The 22,573-nt window shown below is 41.6% G+C and overlaps 1 protein-coding gene across 1 annotated transcript in view; it reads right to left on the reverse strand.

The window, feature by feature from the left end:
• The window catches only part of LOC135559946 (synaptogyrin-3-like), a 29,689-nt gene extending 21,721 nt beyond the window's left edge, over positions 1–7,968 (reverse strand). Inside the window, exon 1 of the mRNA XM_065000840.1 lies at positions 7,672–7,968. Within this exon, the coding sequence (XP_064856912.1) occupies positions 7,672–7,776 (105 nt within the window). The 5' untranslated portion in view covers positions 7,777–7,968. The remainder of the gene's footprint in view (positions 1–7,671) is intronic.
• Positions 7,969–22,573: the final 14,605 nt, after the last annotated feature.

Below are 22,573 nucleotides of genomic sequence, written 5' to 3' on the forward strand. Positions count from 1 at the left end.
AGAGAGAGAGAGAGAGAGAGAGACAGAGACAGAGAGAGAGAGAGAGAGAGAGACAGAGAGAGAGGGAGAGAGGGAGGAGAGAGAGAGAGGAGAGAGGAGAGGGAGTGGGAGAGAGAGGGAGGAGAGAGGAGAGGAGAGAGAGAGAGAGAGAGAGAGAGAGTAGAGGGGGAGCAGGAAGAGGGAGGAGAGAGAGAGAGAGGAAGGGAAAGAGAGGAGAGGAGAGAGAGAGAGTAGAGGGGGAGCAGGAAGAGGGAGGAGAGAGGAGAGAGGAGAGGGAGAGAGAGGGAGGAGAGGAGAGAGAGAGAGAGAGAGAGAGAGAGAGAGAGAGACAGAGACAGAGAGAGAGAGAGAGAGAGAGAGAGACAGAGAGAGGGAGAGAGAGGGAGGAGAGGAGAGAGAGAGAGGAGAGAGGAGAGGGAGTGGGAGAGAGAGGGAGGAGAGAGGAGAGGAGAGAGAGAGAGAGAGAGTAGAGGGGGAGCAGGAAGAGGGAGGAGAGAGTAGAGAGAGGAAGGGAAAGAGAGGAGAGGAGAGAGAGAGAGTAGAGGGGGAGCAGGAAGAGGGAGGAGAGAGTAGAGAGAGGTCAGTCAGTCAGTGGATAAAGTTAGTTCGGAGATCATTGATATTTACTGAGCAGTAGGACTTCAAATTGTTTTCATCACACCAATACTTGAACACACACACGCACGCACGCACACACACACACAAACACGCACGCACGCACGCGCACACACACACACACACACACAAACGCACGCACGCACGCACGCACGCACGCACACTCACACACACACACACAAACACGCACGCACGCACACACGCGCACACACACACACACACGCGTTGCTGCTGTGAAACCAACAACAATAATGTTAAGAAACTGAAATAGCTGATGTGAGCAGTTCCACCTTCACAGGAAATGCCGTTTGTTGTTGTTCTTGTTGTTGTTTACTTCAGTTTTGACGCCCCCACTAAAGCCTCCAATAATTTCCCAGTGTGCCTTGCCTTTTCCATCCAACAGTTACATCCCATGACTGTATTATTTTAGTAACAGAGAAACGGTTGTCGAATTAGTTGATTTTCAGTTCTGTGGCCTTCACCCAAGTGAGTTCCTAGGAGAATATTATCATTATAATTGAATCATTACATACATCGTCAGGCCTTATACAGCGGCCTGAAACTCATGGTTTACAGGCCACGTCGGGCCTTATACAGCGGCCTGAAACTCATGGTTTACAGGCCACCTAGGGCCTTATACAGCGGCCTGAAACTCATGGTTGACAGGCCACGTCGGGCCTTATACAGCGGCCTGAAACTCATGGTTGACAGGCCACGTCGGGCCTTATACAGCGGCCTGAAACTCACGGTTTACAGGCCTTATCGGGCCTTATACAGCGGCCTGAAACTCATGGTTTTACAGGCCACAGGGCCTAATACAGCGGCCTGAAACTCATGGTTTACAGGCCACATCGGGCCTTATACGGCGGCCTGAAACTCATGGTTTACAGGCCTTATCGGGCCTTATACAGCGGCCTGAAACTCATGGGTTTACAGGCCACCTAGGGCCTTATACAGCGGCCTGAAACTCATGGTTTACAGGACACATCTGGCCTTATACAGCGGCCTGAAATTCATGGTTTACAGGCCACCTAGGGCCTTACACAGCGGCCTGAAACTCATGGGTTTACAGGCCACATCGGGCCTTATACAGCGGCCTGAAACTCATGGTTTACAGGCCTCGTCAGGCCTTATACAGCGGCCTGAAACTCATGGTTTACAGGCCTCGTCAGGCCTTATACAGCGGCCTGAAACTCATGGTTTACAGGCCACGTCGGGCCTTATACAGCGGCCTGAAACTCATGGTTTACAGGCCACCTAGGGCCTTATACAGCGGCCTGAAACTCATGGTTGACAGGCCACGTCGGGCCTTATACAGCGGCCTGAAACTCATGGTTGACAGGCCACGTCGGGCCTTATACAGCGGCCTGAAACTCACGGTTTACAGGCCTTATCGGGCCTTATACAGCGGCCTGAAACTCATGGTTTTACAGGCCACAGGGCCTAATACAGCGGCCTGAAACTCATGGTTTACAGGCCACATCGGGCCTTATACGGCGGCCTGAAACTCATGGTTTACAGGCCTTATCGGGCCTTATACAGCGGCCTGAAACTCATGGGTTTACAGGCCACCTAGGGCCTTATACAGCGGCCTGAAACTCATGGTTTACAGGACACATCTGGCCTTATACAGCGGCCTGAAATTCATGGTTTACAGGCCACCTAGGGCCTTACACAGCGGCCTGAAACTCATGTGTTTACAGGCCACATCGGGCCTTATACAGCGGCCTGAAACTCATGGTTTACAGGCCTCGTCAGGCCTTATACAGCGGCCTGAAACTCATGGTTTACAGGCCTCGTCAGGCCTTATACAGCGGCCTGAAACTCATGGTTTACAGGCCACCTAGGGCCTTATACAGCGGCCTGAAACTCATGGTTTACAGGCCACCTAGGGCCTTATACAGCGGCCTGAAACTCATGGTTTACAGGCCACGTCTGGCCTTATACAGCGGCCTGAAACTCATGGTTGACAGGCCACGTCTGGCCTTATACAGCGGCCTGAAACTCATGGTTTACAGGCCACGTCTGGCCTTATACAGCGGCCTGAAACTCATGGTTTACAGGACACAGGGCCTTATACAGCGGCCTGAAACTCATGGCCTGCAAGTTGGGTTGCAAAATTCCACGAAAGTTCCCAAAACATTTTCCAGTGATCTTCCAACCAGAATTTCTGGCAAACCTGTGAAATGTACCAGAATAATTTTCAACCTTAAACTGTAAATCACATTATGCTGCAAAGTGATATGTAATTCCTATTGGAATCGTTAAGCTAGCCAACAGTATTAATCTCCAGGATATAGTCTACTGTATTATAAACCAGCTAGGTCAGACAACATTACCCCTCTGTGTCATTATAAACCAGCTAGGTCAGACAACATTACCCCTCTGTGTCATTATAAACTATAAACCAGCTAGGTCAGACAACATTACCCCTCTGTGTCATTATAAACCAGCTAGGTCAGACAACATTACCCCTCTGTGTCATTATAAACCAGCTAGGTCAGACAACATTACCCATCTGTGTCATTATAAACTATAAACCAGCTAGGTCAGACAACATTACCCCTCTGTGTCATTATAAACTATAAACCAGCTAGGCTAGACATCATTACCCCTCTGTGTCATTATAAACCAGCTAGGTCAGACAACATTACCCCTCTGTGTCATTATAAACCAGCTAGGTCAGACAACATTACCCCTCTGTGTCATTATAAACCAGCTAGGTCAGACATCATTACCCCTCTGTGTCATTATAAACCAGCTAGGTCAGACAACATTACCCCTCTGTGTCATTATAAACCAGCTAGGTCAGACAACATTACCCCTCTGTGTCATTATAAACCAGCTAGGTCAGACAACATTACCCCTCTGTGTCATTATAAACCAGCTAGGTCAGACAACATTACCCCTCTGTGTCATTATAAACCAGCTAGGTCAGACAACATTACCCCTCTGTGTCATTATAAACCAGCTAGGTCAGACAACATTACCCCCTGTGTCATTATAAACTATAAACCAGCTAGGTCAGACAACATTACCCCTCTGTGTCATTATAAACCAGCTAGGTCAGACAACATTACCCCTCTGTGTCATTATAAACTATAAACCAGCTAGGTCAGACTACATTACCCCTCTGTGTCATTATAAACCAGCTAGGTCAGACAACATTACCCCTCTGTGTCATTATAAACCAGCTAGGTCAGACAACATTACCCCTCTGTGTCATTATAAACCAGCTAGGTCAGACAACATTACCCCTCTGTGTCATTATAAAACCAGCTAGGTCAGACTACATTACCCCTCTGTGTCATTATAAACCAGCTAGGTCAGACAACATTACCCCTCTGTGTCATTATAAACCAGCTAGGTCAGACAACATTACCCCTCTGTGTCATTATAAACCAGCTAGGTCAGACAACATTACCCCTCTGTGTCATTATAAACTATAAACCAGCTAGGTCAGACAACATTACCCCTCTGTGTCATTATAAACCAGCTAGGTCAGACAACATTACCCCTCTGTGTCATTATAAACCAGCTAGGTCAGACAACATTACCCCTCTGTGTCATTATAAACTATAAACCAGCTAGGTCAGACAACATTACCCCTCTGTGTCATTATAAACTATAAACCAGCTAGGCTAGACATCATTACCCCTCTGTGTCATTATAAACCAGCTAGGTCAGACAACATTACCCCTCTGTGTCATTATAAACCAGCTAGGTCAGACAACATTACCCCTCTGTGTCATTATAAACCAGCTAGGTCAGACAACATTACCCCTCTGTGTCATTATAAATTATAAACCAGCTAGGTCAGACAACATTACCCCTCTGTGTCATTATAAACTATAAACCAGCTAGGTCAGACAACATTACCCCTCTGTGTCATTATAAACCAGCTAGGTCAGACAACATTACCCCTCTGTGTCATTATAAACCAGCTAGGTCAGACAACATTACCCCTCTGTGTCATTATAAACTATAAACCAGCTAGGCCAGACAACATTATCCCTCTGTGTCATTATAAACTATAAACCAGCTAGGTCAGACAACATTACCCCTCTGTGTCATTATAAACCAGCTAGGTCAGACAACATTACCCCTCTGTGTCATTATAAACTATAAACCAGCTAGGTCAGACAACATTACCCCTCTGTGTCATTATAAACCAGCTAGGTCAGACAACATTACCCCTCTGTGTCATTATAAACCAGCTAGGTCAGACAACATTACCCCTCTGTGTCATTATAAACCAGCTAGGTCAGACAACATTACCCCTCTGTGTCATTATAAACCAGCTAGGTCAGACAACATTACCCCTCTGTGTCATTATAAACCAGCTAGGTCAGACAACATTACCCCTCTGTGTCATTATAAAACCAGCTAGGTCAGACAACAGACAACATTACCCCTCTGTGTCATTATAAACTATAAACCAGCTAGGTCAGACAACATTACCCCTCTGTGTCATTATAAACCAGCTAGGTCAGACAACATTACCCCTCTGTGTCATTATAAACCAGCTAGGTCAGACAACATTACCCCTCTGTGTCATTATAAACTATAAACCAGCTAGGTCAGACAACATTACCCCTCTGTGTCATTATAAACCAGCTAGGTCAGACAACATTACCCCTCTGTCATTATAAACTATAAACCAGCTAGGTAGGTCAGACAACATTACCCCTCTGTGTCATTATAAACCAGCTAGGTCAGACAACATTACCCCTCTGTGTCATTATAAACCAGCTAGGTCAGACAACATTACCCCTCTGTGTCATTATAAACCAGCTAGGTCAGACAACATTACCCCTCTGTGTCATTATAAACTATAAACCAGCTAGGTCAGACAACATTACCCCTCTGTGTCATTATAAACCAGCTAGGTCAGACAACATTACCCCTCTGTGTCATTATAAACCAGCTAGGTCAGACAACATTACCCCTCTGTGTCATTATAAACCAGCTAGGTCAAACCATTATAAACCAGCTAGGTCAGACAACATTACCCCTCTGTGTCATTATAAACCAGCTAGGTCAGACAACATTACCCCTCTGTGTCATTATAAACCAGCTAGGTCAGACAACATTACCCCTCTGTGTCATTATAAACTATAAACCAGCTAGGTCAGACAACATTACCCCTCTGTGTCATTATAAACCAGCTAGGTCAGACAACATTACCCCTCTGTGTCATTATAAACCAGCTAGGTCAGACAACATTACCCCTCTGTGTCATTATAAACTATAAACCAGCTAGGTCAGACAACATTACCCCCTGTGTCATTATAAACCAGCTAGGTCAGACAACATTACCCCTCTGTGTCATTATAAACTATAAACCAGCTAGGTTAGACTACATTACCCCTCTGTGTCATTATAAACCAGCTAGGTCATACAACATTACCCCTCTGTGTCATTATAAACCAGCTAGGTCAGACAACATTACCCCTCTGTGTCATTATAAACCAGCTAGGTCAGACAACATTACCCCTCTGTGTCATTATAAACCAGCTAGGTCAGACAACATTACCCCTCTGTGTCATTATAAACTATAAACCAGCTAGGTCAGACAACATTACCCCTCTGTGTCATTATAAACCAGCTAGGTCAACAACATTACCCCTCTGTGTCATTATAACCAGCTTACCCCCCTCTGTGTCATTATAAACTATAAACCAGCTAGGTTAGACAACATTACCCCTCTGTGTCATTATAAACCAGCTAGGTCAGACAACATTACCCCTCTGTGTCATTATAAACCAGCTAGGTCAGACAACATTACCCCTCTGTGTCATTATAAACCAGCTAGGTCAGACAACATTACCCTCTGTGTCATTATAAACCAGCTAGGTCAGACAACATTACCCCTCTGTGTCATTATAAACTATAAACCAGCTAGGTCAGACAACATTACCCCTCTGTGTCATTATAAACCAGCTAGGTCAGACAACATTACCCTCTGTGTCTGTGTCATTATAAAAACCAGCTAGGTCAGACAACATTACCCCTCTGTGTCATTATAAACCAGCTAGGTCAGACAACATTACCCCTCTGTGTCATTATAAACCAGCTAGGTCAGACAACATTACCCCTCTGTGTCATTATAAACCAGCTAGGTCAGACAACATTACCCCTCTGTGTCATTATAAACTATAAACCAGCTAGGTCAGACAACATTACCCCTATGTGTCATTATAAACCAGCTAGGTCAGACAACATTACCCCCTGTGTCATTATAAACCAGCTAGGTCAGACAACATTACCCCTCTGTGTCATTATAAACCAGCTAGGTCAGACAACATTACCCCTCTGTGTCATTATAAACCAGCTAGGTCAGACAACATTACCCCTCTGTGTCATTATAAACCAGCTAGGTCAGACAACATTACCCCTCTGTGTCATTATAAACTATAAACCAGCTAGGTCAGACAACATTACCCCTCTGTGTCATTATAAACCAGCTAGGTCAGACTACATTACCCCTCTGTGTCATTATAAACCAGCTAGGTCAGACAACATTACCCCTCTGTGTCATTATAAACTATAAACCAGCTAGGTCAGACAACATTACCCCTCTGTGTCATTATAAACTATAAACCAGCTAGGTCAGACAATAGCTAAATCTAGCCATTCCCATCTCTTTGCTATGATGTTACATTGGCCATATAGCCCGATGTTATATTATTATGGTCAGACAGACAACATTACCTCATCACCTAAGCGTTGTCATAGTAACATTGATCAGCCTTCTGTCAATGGTTTTACTGTTTGGCTCTGTGCGGTAACCGATCCCGACATCAACATAACAAGAAAACACAGAGAGACGGTGTTTTAAAGGAACGGAGCGAGACTCTCCCTCCATGTTTGTGGCCTAATCCCCGGAGACGGAGGATGACAACGGGGGAAAAAACACCCGGACAAACAAACACGGTTTTAGAACCGGATGACGCACAGTCTGATATTACAGTGACGAGACATTATAGACTCCTATATATATATATATATATATACAGGCAGGTTACACACATACGTCTCAGTGGTCTGTCTCACCCAGCACAGTAGTCTGAGGATGGTCCGCGGCTGTTTGACAAAGACCACCGGATCAAAGTGCGAGCTCCCGGATTTACCGGGAAGAAACGAGCCCACCGGCTCCATCCCTCCGTCTAATTCCTTTATCTATTTTATCTATCGGTTTTAAAATGTCTTCTTTATTCATCCGTTACTCCTCCTAGTTTCAGTGGCGTTGAGATATCCTGTCCTCCGGTCTGGTCTCGCATTGCGGCTGGCAAGAACGAACGGGCTGCTGCTGTGATTCACACCGGAGCCCACGCGCACACTCACTGACGGCTCTACAGCGCCCCGGTGTCTCTTCCTGTGGGAACCGAATAGCTATTAAATAACCGTCAGACAGTGCACCGGAAATAGGCCTGTCTGGAAATACAGTCTTGATTATAATAATACTATTTAAATAGCCAAATAAACTCTCTGTATGGTGTTTAGAATCCTAGGCTACTGTTGTCTGACCTAACCTGTCCCCCATGGCCCTGTCCCTCTGTCCATTACCCCCATTACCCCCCATGGCCCTGTCCCTCTGTACATTACCCCCCATGGCCCTGTCCCTCTGTACATTACCCCCCATTACCCCCCATGGCCATGTCCCTCTGTCCATTACCCCCCATACCCCCCATGGTCATGTCCCTCTGTACATTACCCCCATGGCCCTGTCCCTCTGTACATTACCCCCATGCCCTGTCCCTCTGTCCATTACCCCCATGGCCCTGTCCCTCTGTCCATTACCCCCATTACCCCCCCATGGCCATGTCCCTCTGTCCATTACCCCCCCCTGTCCTCTGTACATTACCCCCCATTACCCCCATGGCCCTGTCCCTCTGTCCATTACCCCCATTACCCCCATGGCCCTGTCCCTCTGTACATTACCCCCATGGCCCTGTCCCTCTGTCCATTACCCCCATTACCCCCATGGCCCTGTCCCTCTGTCCATTACCCCCATTACCCCCCCTGTCCATGGCCCTGTCCTCTGTCCATTACCCCCATTACCCCCATGGCCCTGTCCCTCTGTCCATTACCCCCATTACCCCCATGGCCCTGTCCCTCTGTACATTACCCCCATGGCCCTGTCCCTCTGTCCATTACCCCCCATTACCCCATTACCCCCCATGGCCCTGTCCCTCTGTACATTACCCCCATGGCCCTGTCCCTCTGTCCATTACCCCCATTACCCCCATGGCCCTGTCCCTCTGTACCCTCTGTCCATTACCCCCATGGCCCATTACCCCCCATGGCACTGTCCCTCTGTCCATTACCCCCATTACCCCCATGGTCCTGTCCCCTGTCCATTACCCCCTGTATTACCCCCATGGCCCTGTCCCTCTGTCCATTACCCCCATTACCCCCATGGCCCTGTCCATTACCCCCATCTGTCCATTACCCCCATTACCATGTCCCTGTCCCTCTGTCCATTACCCCCATGGCCCTGTCCTCTGTCCCCCCATTACCCCCATGTCCATTACCCCCATTACCCCCATGGCCATGTCCCTCTGTCCATTACCCCCATGGCCCTGTCCCTCTGTCCATTACCCCCATGGCCCTGTCCCTCTGTCCATTACCCCCATGGCCCTGTCCTCTGTACATTACCCCCATTACCCCCATGGCCATGTCCCTCTGTCCATGTACCATTACCCCCATGGGCCTGTCCCTCTGTCCATTACCCCCATCAATTACATTTGGCCCCTCTGTACATTACCCCCATTCCCCAGGCCATCCCTCTGTCCATTACAACTGTAGCAACTGTGATGACTTTAATTGGATTGTTGAGTAGTCAGTCTGTCTGTCTGCCATTCAGTGAGAAGCTGCAGGTTTGGTTTTGGGCCACTAGGTGGCAGTATAACACTGTGTTCTGTCAGGGGTCTATATATGTCTCTTTAACACTGTGTTCTGTCAGGGGTCTATATATGTCTCTATAACACTGTGTTCTGTCAGGGCCTCTATAACACTGTGTTCTGTCAGGGTCTATATATGTCTCTATAACACTGTGTTCTGTCAGGGGTCTATATATGTCCCTATAACACTGTGTTCTGTCATCTACATATGTCTCTATAACACTGTGTTCTGTCAGGGGTCTATATATGTCTCTATAACACTGTGTTCTGTCAGGGGTCATATATGTCTCTATAACACTGTGTTCTGTCAGGGGTCCCTGTCCTCTATATATGTCTCTTTAACACTGTGTTCTGTCAGGGGTCTATATATGTCTCTATAACACTGTGTTCTGTCAGGGTCTGTATATGTCTCTATAACACTGTGTCATTATATGTCTCTATAACACTGTGTTCTGTCAGGGGTCTATATATGTCTCTATAACACTGTGTTCTGTCAGGGGTCTATATATGTCTCTATAACACTGTGTTCTGTCAGGGGTCTATATATGTCTCTATAACACTGTGTTCTGTCAGGGGTCAGGGGTCTATATATGTCTCTTTAACACTGTGTTCTGTCAGGGGTCTGTCCTTACTATATGTCTCTATAACACTGTGTTCTGTCAGGGGTCTATAACATAACACTGTGTTCTGTCAGGGGTCTATATATGTCTCTATAACACTGTGTTCTGTCAGGGTCTATATATGTCTCTATAACACTGTGTTCTGTCAGGGGTCTATATATGTCTCTAACACTAACATAACTGTGTTCTGTCAGGGGTCTATATATGTCTCTATAACACTGTGTTCTGTCAGGGGTCTATATATGTCTCTATAACACTGTGTTCTGTCAGGGGTCTATATATGTCTCTATAACACTGTGTTCTGTCAGGGTCTATATATGTCTCTATAACACTGTGTTCTGTCAGGGGTCTATATATGTCTCTATAACACTGTGTTCTGTCAGGGGTCTGTTCTGTCAGGGGTCTATATATGTCTCTATAACACTGTGTTCTGTCAGGGGTCTATATATGTCTCTATAACACTGTGTTCTGTCAGGGGGTCAGGGTCTATATAGGGGTCAGGGGTATATATGTCTCTATAACACTGTGTTCTGTCAGGGTCTATAACACTGTGTTCTGTCATGTCTATATATGTCTATAACACTGTGTTCTGTCAGGGGTCTATATATGTCTCAGGGGTCTATATACTCTATAACACTGTGTTCTGTCAGGGGTCTATAACACTGTCTCATAACACTGGTTTCTGTCAGGGTCTATATATGTCTCTATAACACTGTGTTCTGTCAGGGGTCTATATATGTCTCTATAACACTGTGTTCTGTCAGGGGTCTATATATGTCTCTATAACACTGTGTTCTGTCAGGGGTCTATATATGTCTCTATAACACTGTGTTCTGTCAGGGTCAGTCTATATATGTCTCTATAACACTGTGTTCTGTCAGGGGTCTATATATGTCTCTATAACACTGTGTTCTGTCAGGGGTCTGTATATGTCTCTATAACACTGTGTTCTGTCAGGGGTCTATATATAACACTCTGTTCTGTCAACACTGTGTTCTGTCAGGTTCTGTCTATATATGTCTCTATAACACTGTGTTCTGTCAGGGGTCTATATATGTCTCTATAACACTGTGTTCTGTCAGGGGTCTATATATGTCTCTATAACACTGTGTTCTGTCAGGGGTCTATATATGTCTCTATAACACTGTGTTCTGTCACAGGGTCTATATATGTCTCTATAACACTGTGTTCTGTCAGGGGTCTATATATGTCTCTATAACACTGTGTTCTGTCAGGGGTCAGGGTATATATGTCTCTATAACACTGTGTTCTGTCAGGGGTCTATATATGTCTCTATAACACTGTGTTCTGTCAGGGGTCTATATATGTCTCTATAACACTGTGTTCTGTCAGTCTATATATGGGTTCTGTCAGGGGTCTATATATGTCTCTATAACACTGTGTTCTGTCAGGGGTCTATATATGTCTCTATAACACTGTGTTCTGTCAGGGGTCTATATATGTCTCTATAACACTGTGTTCTGTCAGGGGTCTATATATGTCTCTATAACACTGTGTTCTGTCTATATATGTCTCTATAACACTGTGTTCTGTCAGGGGTCTATATATGTCTCTATAACACTGTGTTCTGTCAGGGGTCTATATATGTCTCTATAACACTGTGTTCTGTCAGGGGTTCTGTCAGGGGTCTATATATGTCTCTATAACACTGTGTTCTGTCAGGGGTCTATATATGTCTCTATAACACTGTGTTCCTGTCAGGGGTCTATATATGTCTCTATAACACTGTGTTCTGTCAGGGGTCTATATATGTCTCTATAACACTGTGTTCTGTCAGGGGTCTATATATGTCTCTATAACACTGTGTTCTGTCAGGGGTCTGTCAGGGGTCTATATGTCTCTATAACACTGTGTTCTGTCAGGGGTCTATATATGTCTCTATAACACTGTGTTCTGTCAGGGGTCTATATATGTCTCTATAACACTGTGTTCTGTCAGGGGTCTATATATGTCTCTATAACACTGTGTTCTGTCAGGGGTCATATATGTCTCTATAACACTGTGTTCTGTCAGGGGTCTATATATGTCTCTATAACACTGTGTTCTGTCAGGGGTCTATATATGTCTCTATAACACTGTGTTCTGTCAGGGGTCTATATATGTCTCTATAACACTGTGTTCTGTCAGGGGTCTCTATCACTGTGTTCTGTCAGGGGTATATATGTCTCTATAACACTGTGTTCTGTCAGGGTCTATATATGTCTCTATAACACTGTGTTCTGTCAGGGGTCTATATATGTCTCTATAACACTGTGTTCTGTCAGGGGTCTATATATGTCTCTATAACACTGTGTTCTGTCAGGGGTCTATATATGTCTCTATAACACTGTGTTCTGTCAGGGGTCTATATATGTCTCTATAACACTGTGTTCTGTCAGGGGTCTATATATGTCTCTATAACACTGTGTTCTGTCAGGGGTCTATATATGTCTCTATAACACTGTGTTCTGTCAGGGGTCTATATATGTCTCTATAACACTGTGTTCTGTCAGGGGTCTATATATGTCTCTATAACACTGTGTTCTGTCAGGGGTCTATATATGTCTCTATAACACTGTGTTCTGTCAGGGGTCTATATATGTCTCTATAACACTGTGTTCTGTCAGGGGTCTATATATGTCTCTATAACACTGTGTTCTGTCAGGGGTCTATATATGTCTCTATAACACTGTGTTCTGTCAGGGTCTATATATGTCTCTATAACACTGTGTTCTGTCAGGGGTCTATATATGTCTCTATAACACTGTGTTCTGTCAGGGGTCAGGGGTCTATATATGTCTCTATAACACTGTGTTCTGTCAGGGGGTCAGGGGTCTATATATGTCTCTATAACACTGTGTTCTGTCAGTGGGTCAGGGTCTATATATGTCTCTATAACACTGTGTTCTGTCAGGGGTCTATATATGTCTCTATAACACTGTGTTCTGTCAGGGGTCTATATATGTCTCTATAACACTGTGTTCTGTCAGGGGTCTATATATGTCTCTATAACACTGTGTTCTGTCAGGGGTCTGTCAGGGTCTATATGTCTCTATAACACTGTGTTCTGTCAGGGGTCTATATATGTCTCTATAACACTGTGTTCTGTCAGGGGTCTATATATGTCTCTATAACACTGTGTTCTGTCAGGGGTTCTGTCAGGGGTCAGGGTCTATATATGTCTCTATAACACTGTGTTCTGTCAGGGGTCTATATATGTCTCTATAACACTGTGTTCTGTCAGGGGTCTATATATGTCTCTATAACACTGTGTTCTGTCAGGGTCTATATATGTCAGGGTCTATATATGTCTCTATAACACTGTGTTCTGTCAGGGGTCTATATATGTCTCTATAACACTGTGTTCTGTCAGGGGTCTATATATGTCTCTATAACACTGTGTTCTGTCAGGGGTCTATATATGTCTCTATAACACTGTGTTCTGTCAGGGGTCTATATATGTCTCTATAACACTGTGTTCTGTCAGGGGTCTATATATGTCTCTATAACACTGTGTTCTGTCAGGGGTCTATATATGTCTCTATAACACTGTGTTCTGTCAGGGGTCTATATATGTCTCTATAACACTGTGTTCTGTCAGGGGTCTATATATGTCTCTATAACACTGTGTTCTGTCAGGGGTCTATATATGTCTCTATAACACTGTGTTCTGTCAGGGGTCTATATATGTCTCTATAACACTGTGTTCTGTCAGGGGTCTATATATGTCTCTATAACACTGTGTTCTGTCAGGGGTCTATATATGTCTCTATAACACTGTGTTCTGTCAGGGGTCTATATATGTCTCTATAACACTGTGTTCTGTCAGGGGTCTCTATATATGTCTCTATAACACTGTGTTCTGTCAGGGGTCTATATATGTCTCTATAACACTGTGTTCTGTCAGGGGTCTATATATGTCTCTATAACACTGTGTTCTGTCAGGGGTCAGGGGTCTATATATGTCTCTATAACACTGTGTTCTGTCAGGGGTCTATATATGTCTCTATAACACTGTGTTCTGTCAGGGGTCTATATATGTCTCTATAACACTGTGTTCTGTCAGTGGGTCAGGGTCTATATATGTCTCTATAACACTGTGTTCTGTCAGGGGTCTATATATGTCTCTATAACACTGTGTTCTGTCAGTCTCTATAACACTGGTTCTGTCTATATATGTCTCTATAACACTGTGTTCTGTCAGGGGTCAGGGGTCTATATATGTCTCTATAACACTGTGTTCTGTCAGGGGTCTATATATGTCTCTATAACACTGTGTTCTGTCAGGGGTCTATATATGTCTCTATAACACTGTGTTCTGTCAGGGGTCTATATATGTCTCTATAACACTGTGTTCTGTCGAGGTCTCTAGGTCTATATATGTCTCTATAACACTGTGTTCTGTCAGGGGTCTATATATGTCTCTATAACACTGTGTTCTGTCAGGGGTCTATATATGTCTCTATAACACTGTGTTCTGTCAGGGGTCAGGGTCTATATATGTCTCTATAACACTGTGTTCTGTCAGGGGTCTATATATGTCTCTATAACACTGTGTTCTGTCAGGGGTCTATATATGTCTCTATAACACTGTGTTCTGTCAGGGGGTCTATATATGTCTCTATAACACTGTGTTCTGTCAGGGGTCTATCTATATATGTCTCTATAACACTGTGTTCTGTCAGGGGTCTATATATGTCTCTATAACACTGTGTTCTGTCAGGGGTCAGGGGTCTATATATGTCTCTATAACACTGTGTTCTGTCAGGGGTCTATATATGTCTCTATAACACTGTGTTCTGTCAGGGGTCTATATATGTCTCTATAACACTGTGTTCTGTCAGGGGTCTATATATGTCTCTATAACACTGTGTTCTGTCAGGGGTCTATATATGTCTCTATAACACTGTGTTCTGTCAGGGGTCTATATATGTCTCTATAACACTGTGTTCTGTCAGGGGTCTATATATGTCTCTATAACACTGTGTTCTGTCAGTGGGTCAGGGGTCTATATATGTCTCTATAACACTGTGTTCTGTCAGGGGTCTATATATGTCTCTATAACACTGTGTTCTGTCAGGGGTCTATATATGTCTCTATAACACTGTGTTCTGTCAGGGGTCTATATATGTCTCTATAACACTGTGTTCTGTCAGGGGTCAGTCTATATATGTCTCTATAACACTGTGTTCTGTCAGGGGTCTATATATGTCTCTATAACACTGTGTTCTGTCAGGGGTCTATATATGTCTCTATAACACTGTGTTCTGTCAGGGGTCTATATATGTCTCTATAACACTGTGTTCTGTCAGGGGTCAGGGTCTATATATGTCTCTATAACACTGTGTTCTGTCAGGGGTCTATATATGTCTCTATAACACTGTGTTCTGTCAGGGGTCTATATATGTCTCTATAACACTGTGTTCTGTCAGGGGTCTATATATGTCTCTATAACACTGTGTTCTGTCAGGGGTCTATATATGTCTCTATAACACTGTGTTCTGTCAGGGGGTCAGGGTCTATATATGTCTCTATAACACTGTGTTCTGTCAGGGGTCTATATATGTCTCTATAACACTGTGTTCTGTCAGGGGGTCAGGGTCTATATATGTCTCTATAACACTGTGTTCTGTCAGGGGTCTATATATGTCTCTATAACACTGTGTTCTGTCAGGGGTCTATATATGTCTCTATAACACTGTGTTCTGTCAGGGGTCAGGGTCTATATATGTCTCTATAACACTGTGTTCTGTCAGGGGTCTATATATGTCTCTATAACACTGTGTTCTGTCAGGGGTCTATATATGTCTCTATAACACTGTGTTCTGTCAGGGGTCTATATATGTCTCTATAACACTGTGTTCTGTCAGGGGTCTATATATGTCTCTATAACACTGTGTTCTGTCAGGGGTCTATATATGTCTCTATAACACTGTGTTCTGTCAGGGGGTCTATATATGTCTCTATAACACTGTGTTCTGTCAGGGGTCTATATATGTCTCTATAACACTGTGTTCTGTCAGGGGTCTATATATGTCTCTATAACACTGTGTTCTGTCAGGGGTCTATATATGTCTCTATAACACTGTGTTCTGTCAGGGGTCTATATATGTCTCTATAACACTGTGTTCTGTCAGGGGTCTATATATGTCTCTATAACACTGTGTTCTGTCAGGGGTCTATATATGTCTCTATAACACTGTGTTCTGTCAGGGGTCTCTATATATGTCTCTATAACACTGTGTTCTGTCAGGGGTCTAGTCTCTATAACACTGTGTTCTGTCAGGGGTCTATATGTCTCTATAACACTGTGTTCTGTCAGGGGTCTATATATGTCTCTATAACACTGTGTTCTGTCAGGGGTCTATATATGTCTCTATAACACTGTGTTCTGTCAGGGGTCTCTATATATGTCTCTATAACACTGTGTTCTGTCAGGGGTCTATATATGTCTCTATAACACTGTGTTCTGTCAGGGGTCTATATATGTCTCTATAACACTGTGTTCTGTCAGGGGTCTATATATGTCTCTATAACACTGTGTTCTGTCAGGGGTCTATATATGTCTCTATAACACTGTGTTCTGTCAGGGGTCTATATATGTCTCTATAACACTGTGTTCTGTCAGGGGTCTATATATGTCTCTATAACACTGTGTTCTGTCAGGGGTCTATATATGTCTCTATAACACTGTGTTCTGTCAGGGGTCTATATATGTCTCTATAACACTGTGTTCTGTCAGGGGTCTATATATGTCTCTATAACACTGTGTTCTGTCAGGGGTCTATATATGTCTCTATAACACTGTGTTCTGTCAGGGGTCTATATATGTCTCTATAACACTGTGTTCTGTCAGGGGTCTATATATGTCTCTATAACACTGTGTTCTGTCAGGGGTCTATATATGTCTCTATAACACTGTGTTCTGTCAGGGGTCTATATATGTCTCTATAACACTGTGTTCTGTCAGGGGTCTATATATGTCTCTATAACACTGTGTTCTGTCAGGGGTCTATATATGTCTCTATAACACTGTGTTCTGTCAGGGGTCTATATATGTCTCTATAACACTGTGTTCTGTCAGGGGTCTATATATGTCTCTATAACACTGTGTTCTGTCAGGGGTCTATATATGTCTCTATAACACTGTGTTCTGTCAGGGGTCTATATATGTCTCTATAACACTGTGTTCTGTCAGGGGTCTATATATGTCTCTATAACACTGTGTTCTGTCAGGGGTCTATATATGTCTCTATAACACTGTGTTCTGTCAGGGGTCTATATATGTCTCTATAACACTGTGTTCTGTCAGGGGTCAGGGGTGTATACAACACTATCAGCCAATCTCAGTCCTCAGTGGATGGGGTCAGGTTATCTCAGCCAATCCCAGTCCTCAGGGGTCTATATATGTCTCTATAACACAGTGGGTCTGTCAGGGGTCTAATGTCTCTATCACTGTCAGGGTCTATATACTCTCTATAACACTGTGTTCTGTCAGGGGGTCTATAACACTGTGTCTATCAGGGGTCAAATGTATAACACTGTGTTCTTCAGGGGTCTAATATGTCATAACACTGTGTCTGTCAGACAAACATGGGTCTATATATGTCATACTATAACACTGTGTTCTACTTCAGGGGTCAGGGTCTTCATATCATGTCAAACTATAACACTCATTGTGTTCTGTCAGGGGTCATATATATGTCTCTAAACACTGTACTTCAACTACATCAGGGGTCTATATATGTCAACTCTCATAAAACACTGTGTTCTGTCAAACATACTTCAACTATATGTCTTCTACATCAACACTGTGTTCTGTCATTGAAAAACATACTTCAACTATCATGAATCTTCAACTACATCATACAAACATACTGTGTTCTGTCAGGGGTCATACTTCAACTACATCAACACTGTGTTCTGTCAACTACATCTAAACATATGTCAACTCTCATAACACTGTGTTCTGTCAGGGGTTCAAAAACATGTTCAACTACATCATTCAAACACTTCAACTACATCTGTCAAACATACTATATATGTCTCTATAACACTGTGTTCTGTCAGTACATCATAATAAACATGTCTCTATAACACTGTGTTCTGTCAGGGGGTCTATATATGTCTCTATAACACTTGTTCTGTCAGACAATATATGTCTCTATAACACTGTGTTCTGTCAGGGGTCTAACATATGTCTCTATAACACTGTGTTCTGTCAACTACATCTATATATGTCTCTATAACACTGTGTTCTGTCAGGGGTCAAACATATGTCTCTATAAACACTGTGTTCTGTCAGGGGTCTATATATGTCTCTATAACACTGTGTTCTGTCAGGGGGTCATTCAAACATATGTCTCTATAACACTGTGTTCTGTCAGGGGTCTATATATGTCTCTACATCAACACTGTGTTCTGTCAGGGGTCAATATATGTCTCTATAACACTGTGTTCTGTCAGGGGTCATACTATATATGTCTCTATAACACTGTGTTCTGTCAGGGTCAATATATGTCTCTATAACACTGTGTTCTGTCAGGGGTCTATATATGTCTCTATAACACTGTGTTCTGTCAGGGGTCAATATATGTCAACTATAACACTGTTCAACTCAGACAATGTCAACTAGGGGTCTATATATGTCAAACACTGTGTCACTGTCAGGGGTCTATATGTCTCTATAACACTGTGTTCTGTCAGGGGTCTATATATGTCTCTATAACACTGTGTTCTGTCAGGGGTCTATATACATCTCTATAACACTTGTTCTGTCAGGGGTCTATATATGTCTCTATAACACTGTGTTCTGTCAGGGGTCTATATATGTCTCTATAACACTGTGTTCTGTCATCTATATATGTCTCTATAACACTGTGTTCTGTCAGGGGTCAAACATATGTCAACTATAACACTGTGTTCTGTCAGGGTCAATATATGTCTCAATCCACTGTTCTGTCAGTGGATGGGGTACAAACATACTTCAACTACATCAGACCAAACATAGTCCTCATCAGACAAACATACTTCAACTGGGACAAACATACACTATCAGTCCTCAGTGGGTCATTGGTTATACTCAACTAATCATTGTGTTTCAGTCATCGGGGTGCATACTTCTCTCATTCAAACATACTTGTGTGGGTGACATACTGTTCTCTACATCAGGTCAAAGGTCAAACCAGGGTTCCAAACAAATTCTATATTGCACACTGTTTCCGACTTCAACTACATCAGACAAACATACTTCAACTACATCATTCAAACATACTTCAACTACATCATACAAACATACTTCAACTACATCATTGAAACATACTTCAACTACATCATTCAAACATACTTCAACTACATCAGACAAACATACTTCAACTACATCATTCAAACATACTTCAACTACATCATACAAACATACTTCAACTACATCATACAAACATACTTCAACTACATCATTGAATGAAACATACTTCAACTACATCATTGAATGAAACATACTTCAACTACATCAGACAAACATACTTCAACTACATCATTGAAACATACTTCAACTACATCAGACAAACATACTTCAACTACATCATTGAAACATACTTCAACTACATCAGACAAACATACTTCAACTACATCATTGAAACATACTTCAACTACATCATTCAAACATACTTCAACTACATCATTCAAACATACTTCAACTACATCATTCAAACATACTTCAACTACATCATTCAAACATACTTCAACTACATCATTGAATGAAACATACTTCAACTACATCATTGAATGAAACATACTTCAACTACATCATTCAAACATACTTCAACTACATCATTCAAACATACTTCAACTACATCAGACAAACATACTTCAACTACATCATTCAAACATACTTCAACTACATCATACAAACATACTTCAACTACATCATTCAAACATACTTCAACTACATCATTCAAACATACTTCAACTACATCATTCAAACATACTTCAACTACATCATACAAACATACTTCAACTACATCATTCAAACATACTTCAACTACATCATTCAAACATACTTCAACTACATCATTCAAACATACTTCAACTACATCATTCAAACATACTTCAACTACATCAGACAAACATACTTCAACTACATCAGACAAACATACTTCAACTACATCATTCAAACATACTTCAACTACATCATTCAAACATACTTCAACTACATCATTCAAACATACTTCAACTACATCATTCAAACATACTTCAACTACATCATTCAAACATACTTCAACTACATCATTCAAACATACTTCAACTACATCATTCAAACATACTTCAACTACATCATTCAAACATACTTCAACTACATCATTCAAACATACTTCAACTACATCATTCAAACATACTTCAACTACATCATACAAACATACTTCAACTACATCAGACAAACATACTTCAACTACATCATTCAAACATACTTCAACTACATCATACAAACATACTTCAACTACATCAGACAAACATACTTCAACTACATCAGACAAACATACTTCAACTACATCATTGAATGAAACATACTTCAACTACATCATTGAAAACATACTTCAACTACATCAGACAAACATACTTCAACTACATCATACAAACATACTTCAACTACATCATTGAATGAAACATACTTCAACTACATCATTCAAACATACTTCAACTACATCATTCAAACATACTTCAACTACATCATTCAAACATACTTCAACTACATCATTCAAACATACTTCAACTACATCATTCAAACATACTTCAACTACATCATTCAAACATACTTCAACTACATCATTCAAACATACTTCAACTACATCATTGAATGAAACATACTTCAACTACATCATTCAAACATACTTCAACTACATCATTGAATGAAACATACTTCAACTACATCAGACAAACATACTTCAACTACATCATTGAATGAAACATACTTCAACTACATCATTCAAACATACTTCAACTACATCATTCAAACATACTTCAACTACATCAGACAAACATACTTCAACTACATCATTGAATGAAACATACTCAACTACATCATACAAACATATTCAACTACATCAGAAAACATACTTCAACTACATCATTGAAACATACTTCAACTACATCATTCAAACATACTTCAACTACATCAGACAAACATACTTCAACTACATCATTCAAACATACTTCAACTACATCATTCAAACATACTTCAACTACATCAGACAAACATACTTCAACTACATCAGACAAACATACTTCAACTACATCAGACAAACATACTTCAACTACATCATACAAACATACTTCAACTACATCATTCAAACATACTTCAACTATCAGACAAACATACTTCAACTACATCATACAAACATACTTCAACTACATCATTGACAAACATACTTCAACTACATCATTCAAACATACTTCAACTACATCAGACAAACATACTTCAACTACATCAGACAAACATACTTCAACTACATCATTCAAACATACTTCAAACTACATCATCATTCAAACATACTTCAACTACATCATTCAAACATACTTCAACTACATCATTCAAACATACTTCAACTACATCATTCAAACATACTTCAACTACATCATTCAAACATACTTCAACTACATCATCAGACAAACATACTTCAACTACATCATTCAAACATACTTCAACTACATCAGACAAACATACTTCAACTACATCATTCAAACATACTTCAACTACATCATTGAAAACATACTTCAACTACATCAGACAAACATACTTCAACTACATCATTGACAAACATACTTCAACTACATCATTCAAACATACTTCAACTACATCATTGAAACATAAAACATACTTCAACTACATCATACAAACATACTTCAACTACATCATTGAATGAAACATACTTCAACTACATCATTCAAACATACTTCAACTACATCATACAAACATACTTCAACTACATCAGACAAACATACTTCAACTACATCATACAAACATACTTCAACTACATCAGAAAACATACTTCAACTACATCATTGAAAAACATACTTCAACTACATCAGACAAACATACTTCAACTCATTCAAAAACATACAACTACATCATTCAAACATACTTCAACTACATCATTCAATGAAACATACTTCAACTACATCAGACAAACATACTTCAACTACATCATTCAAACATACTTCAACTACATCAGACAAACATACTTCAACTACATCATACAAACATACTTCAACTACATCATTCAAACATACTTCAACTACATCATTCAAACATACTTCAACTACATCATACAAACATACTTCAACTACATCATTGAAAATCATACAACATACTTCAACTACATCATTCAAACATACTTCAACTACATCAGACAAACATACTTCAACTACATCATACAA

The sequence above is a fragment of the Oncorhynchus nerka genome, linkage group LG15 (assembly GCF_034236695.1).
Source record: "Oncorhynchus nerka isolate Pitt River linkage group LG15, Oner_Uvic_2.0, whole genome shotgun sequence".
NCBI classification, from domain to species: domain Eukaryota; kingdom Metazoa; phylum Chordata; class Actinopteri; order Salmoniformes; family Salmonidae; genus Oncorhynchus; species Oncorhynchus nerka.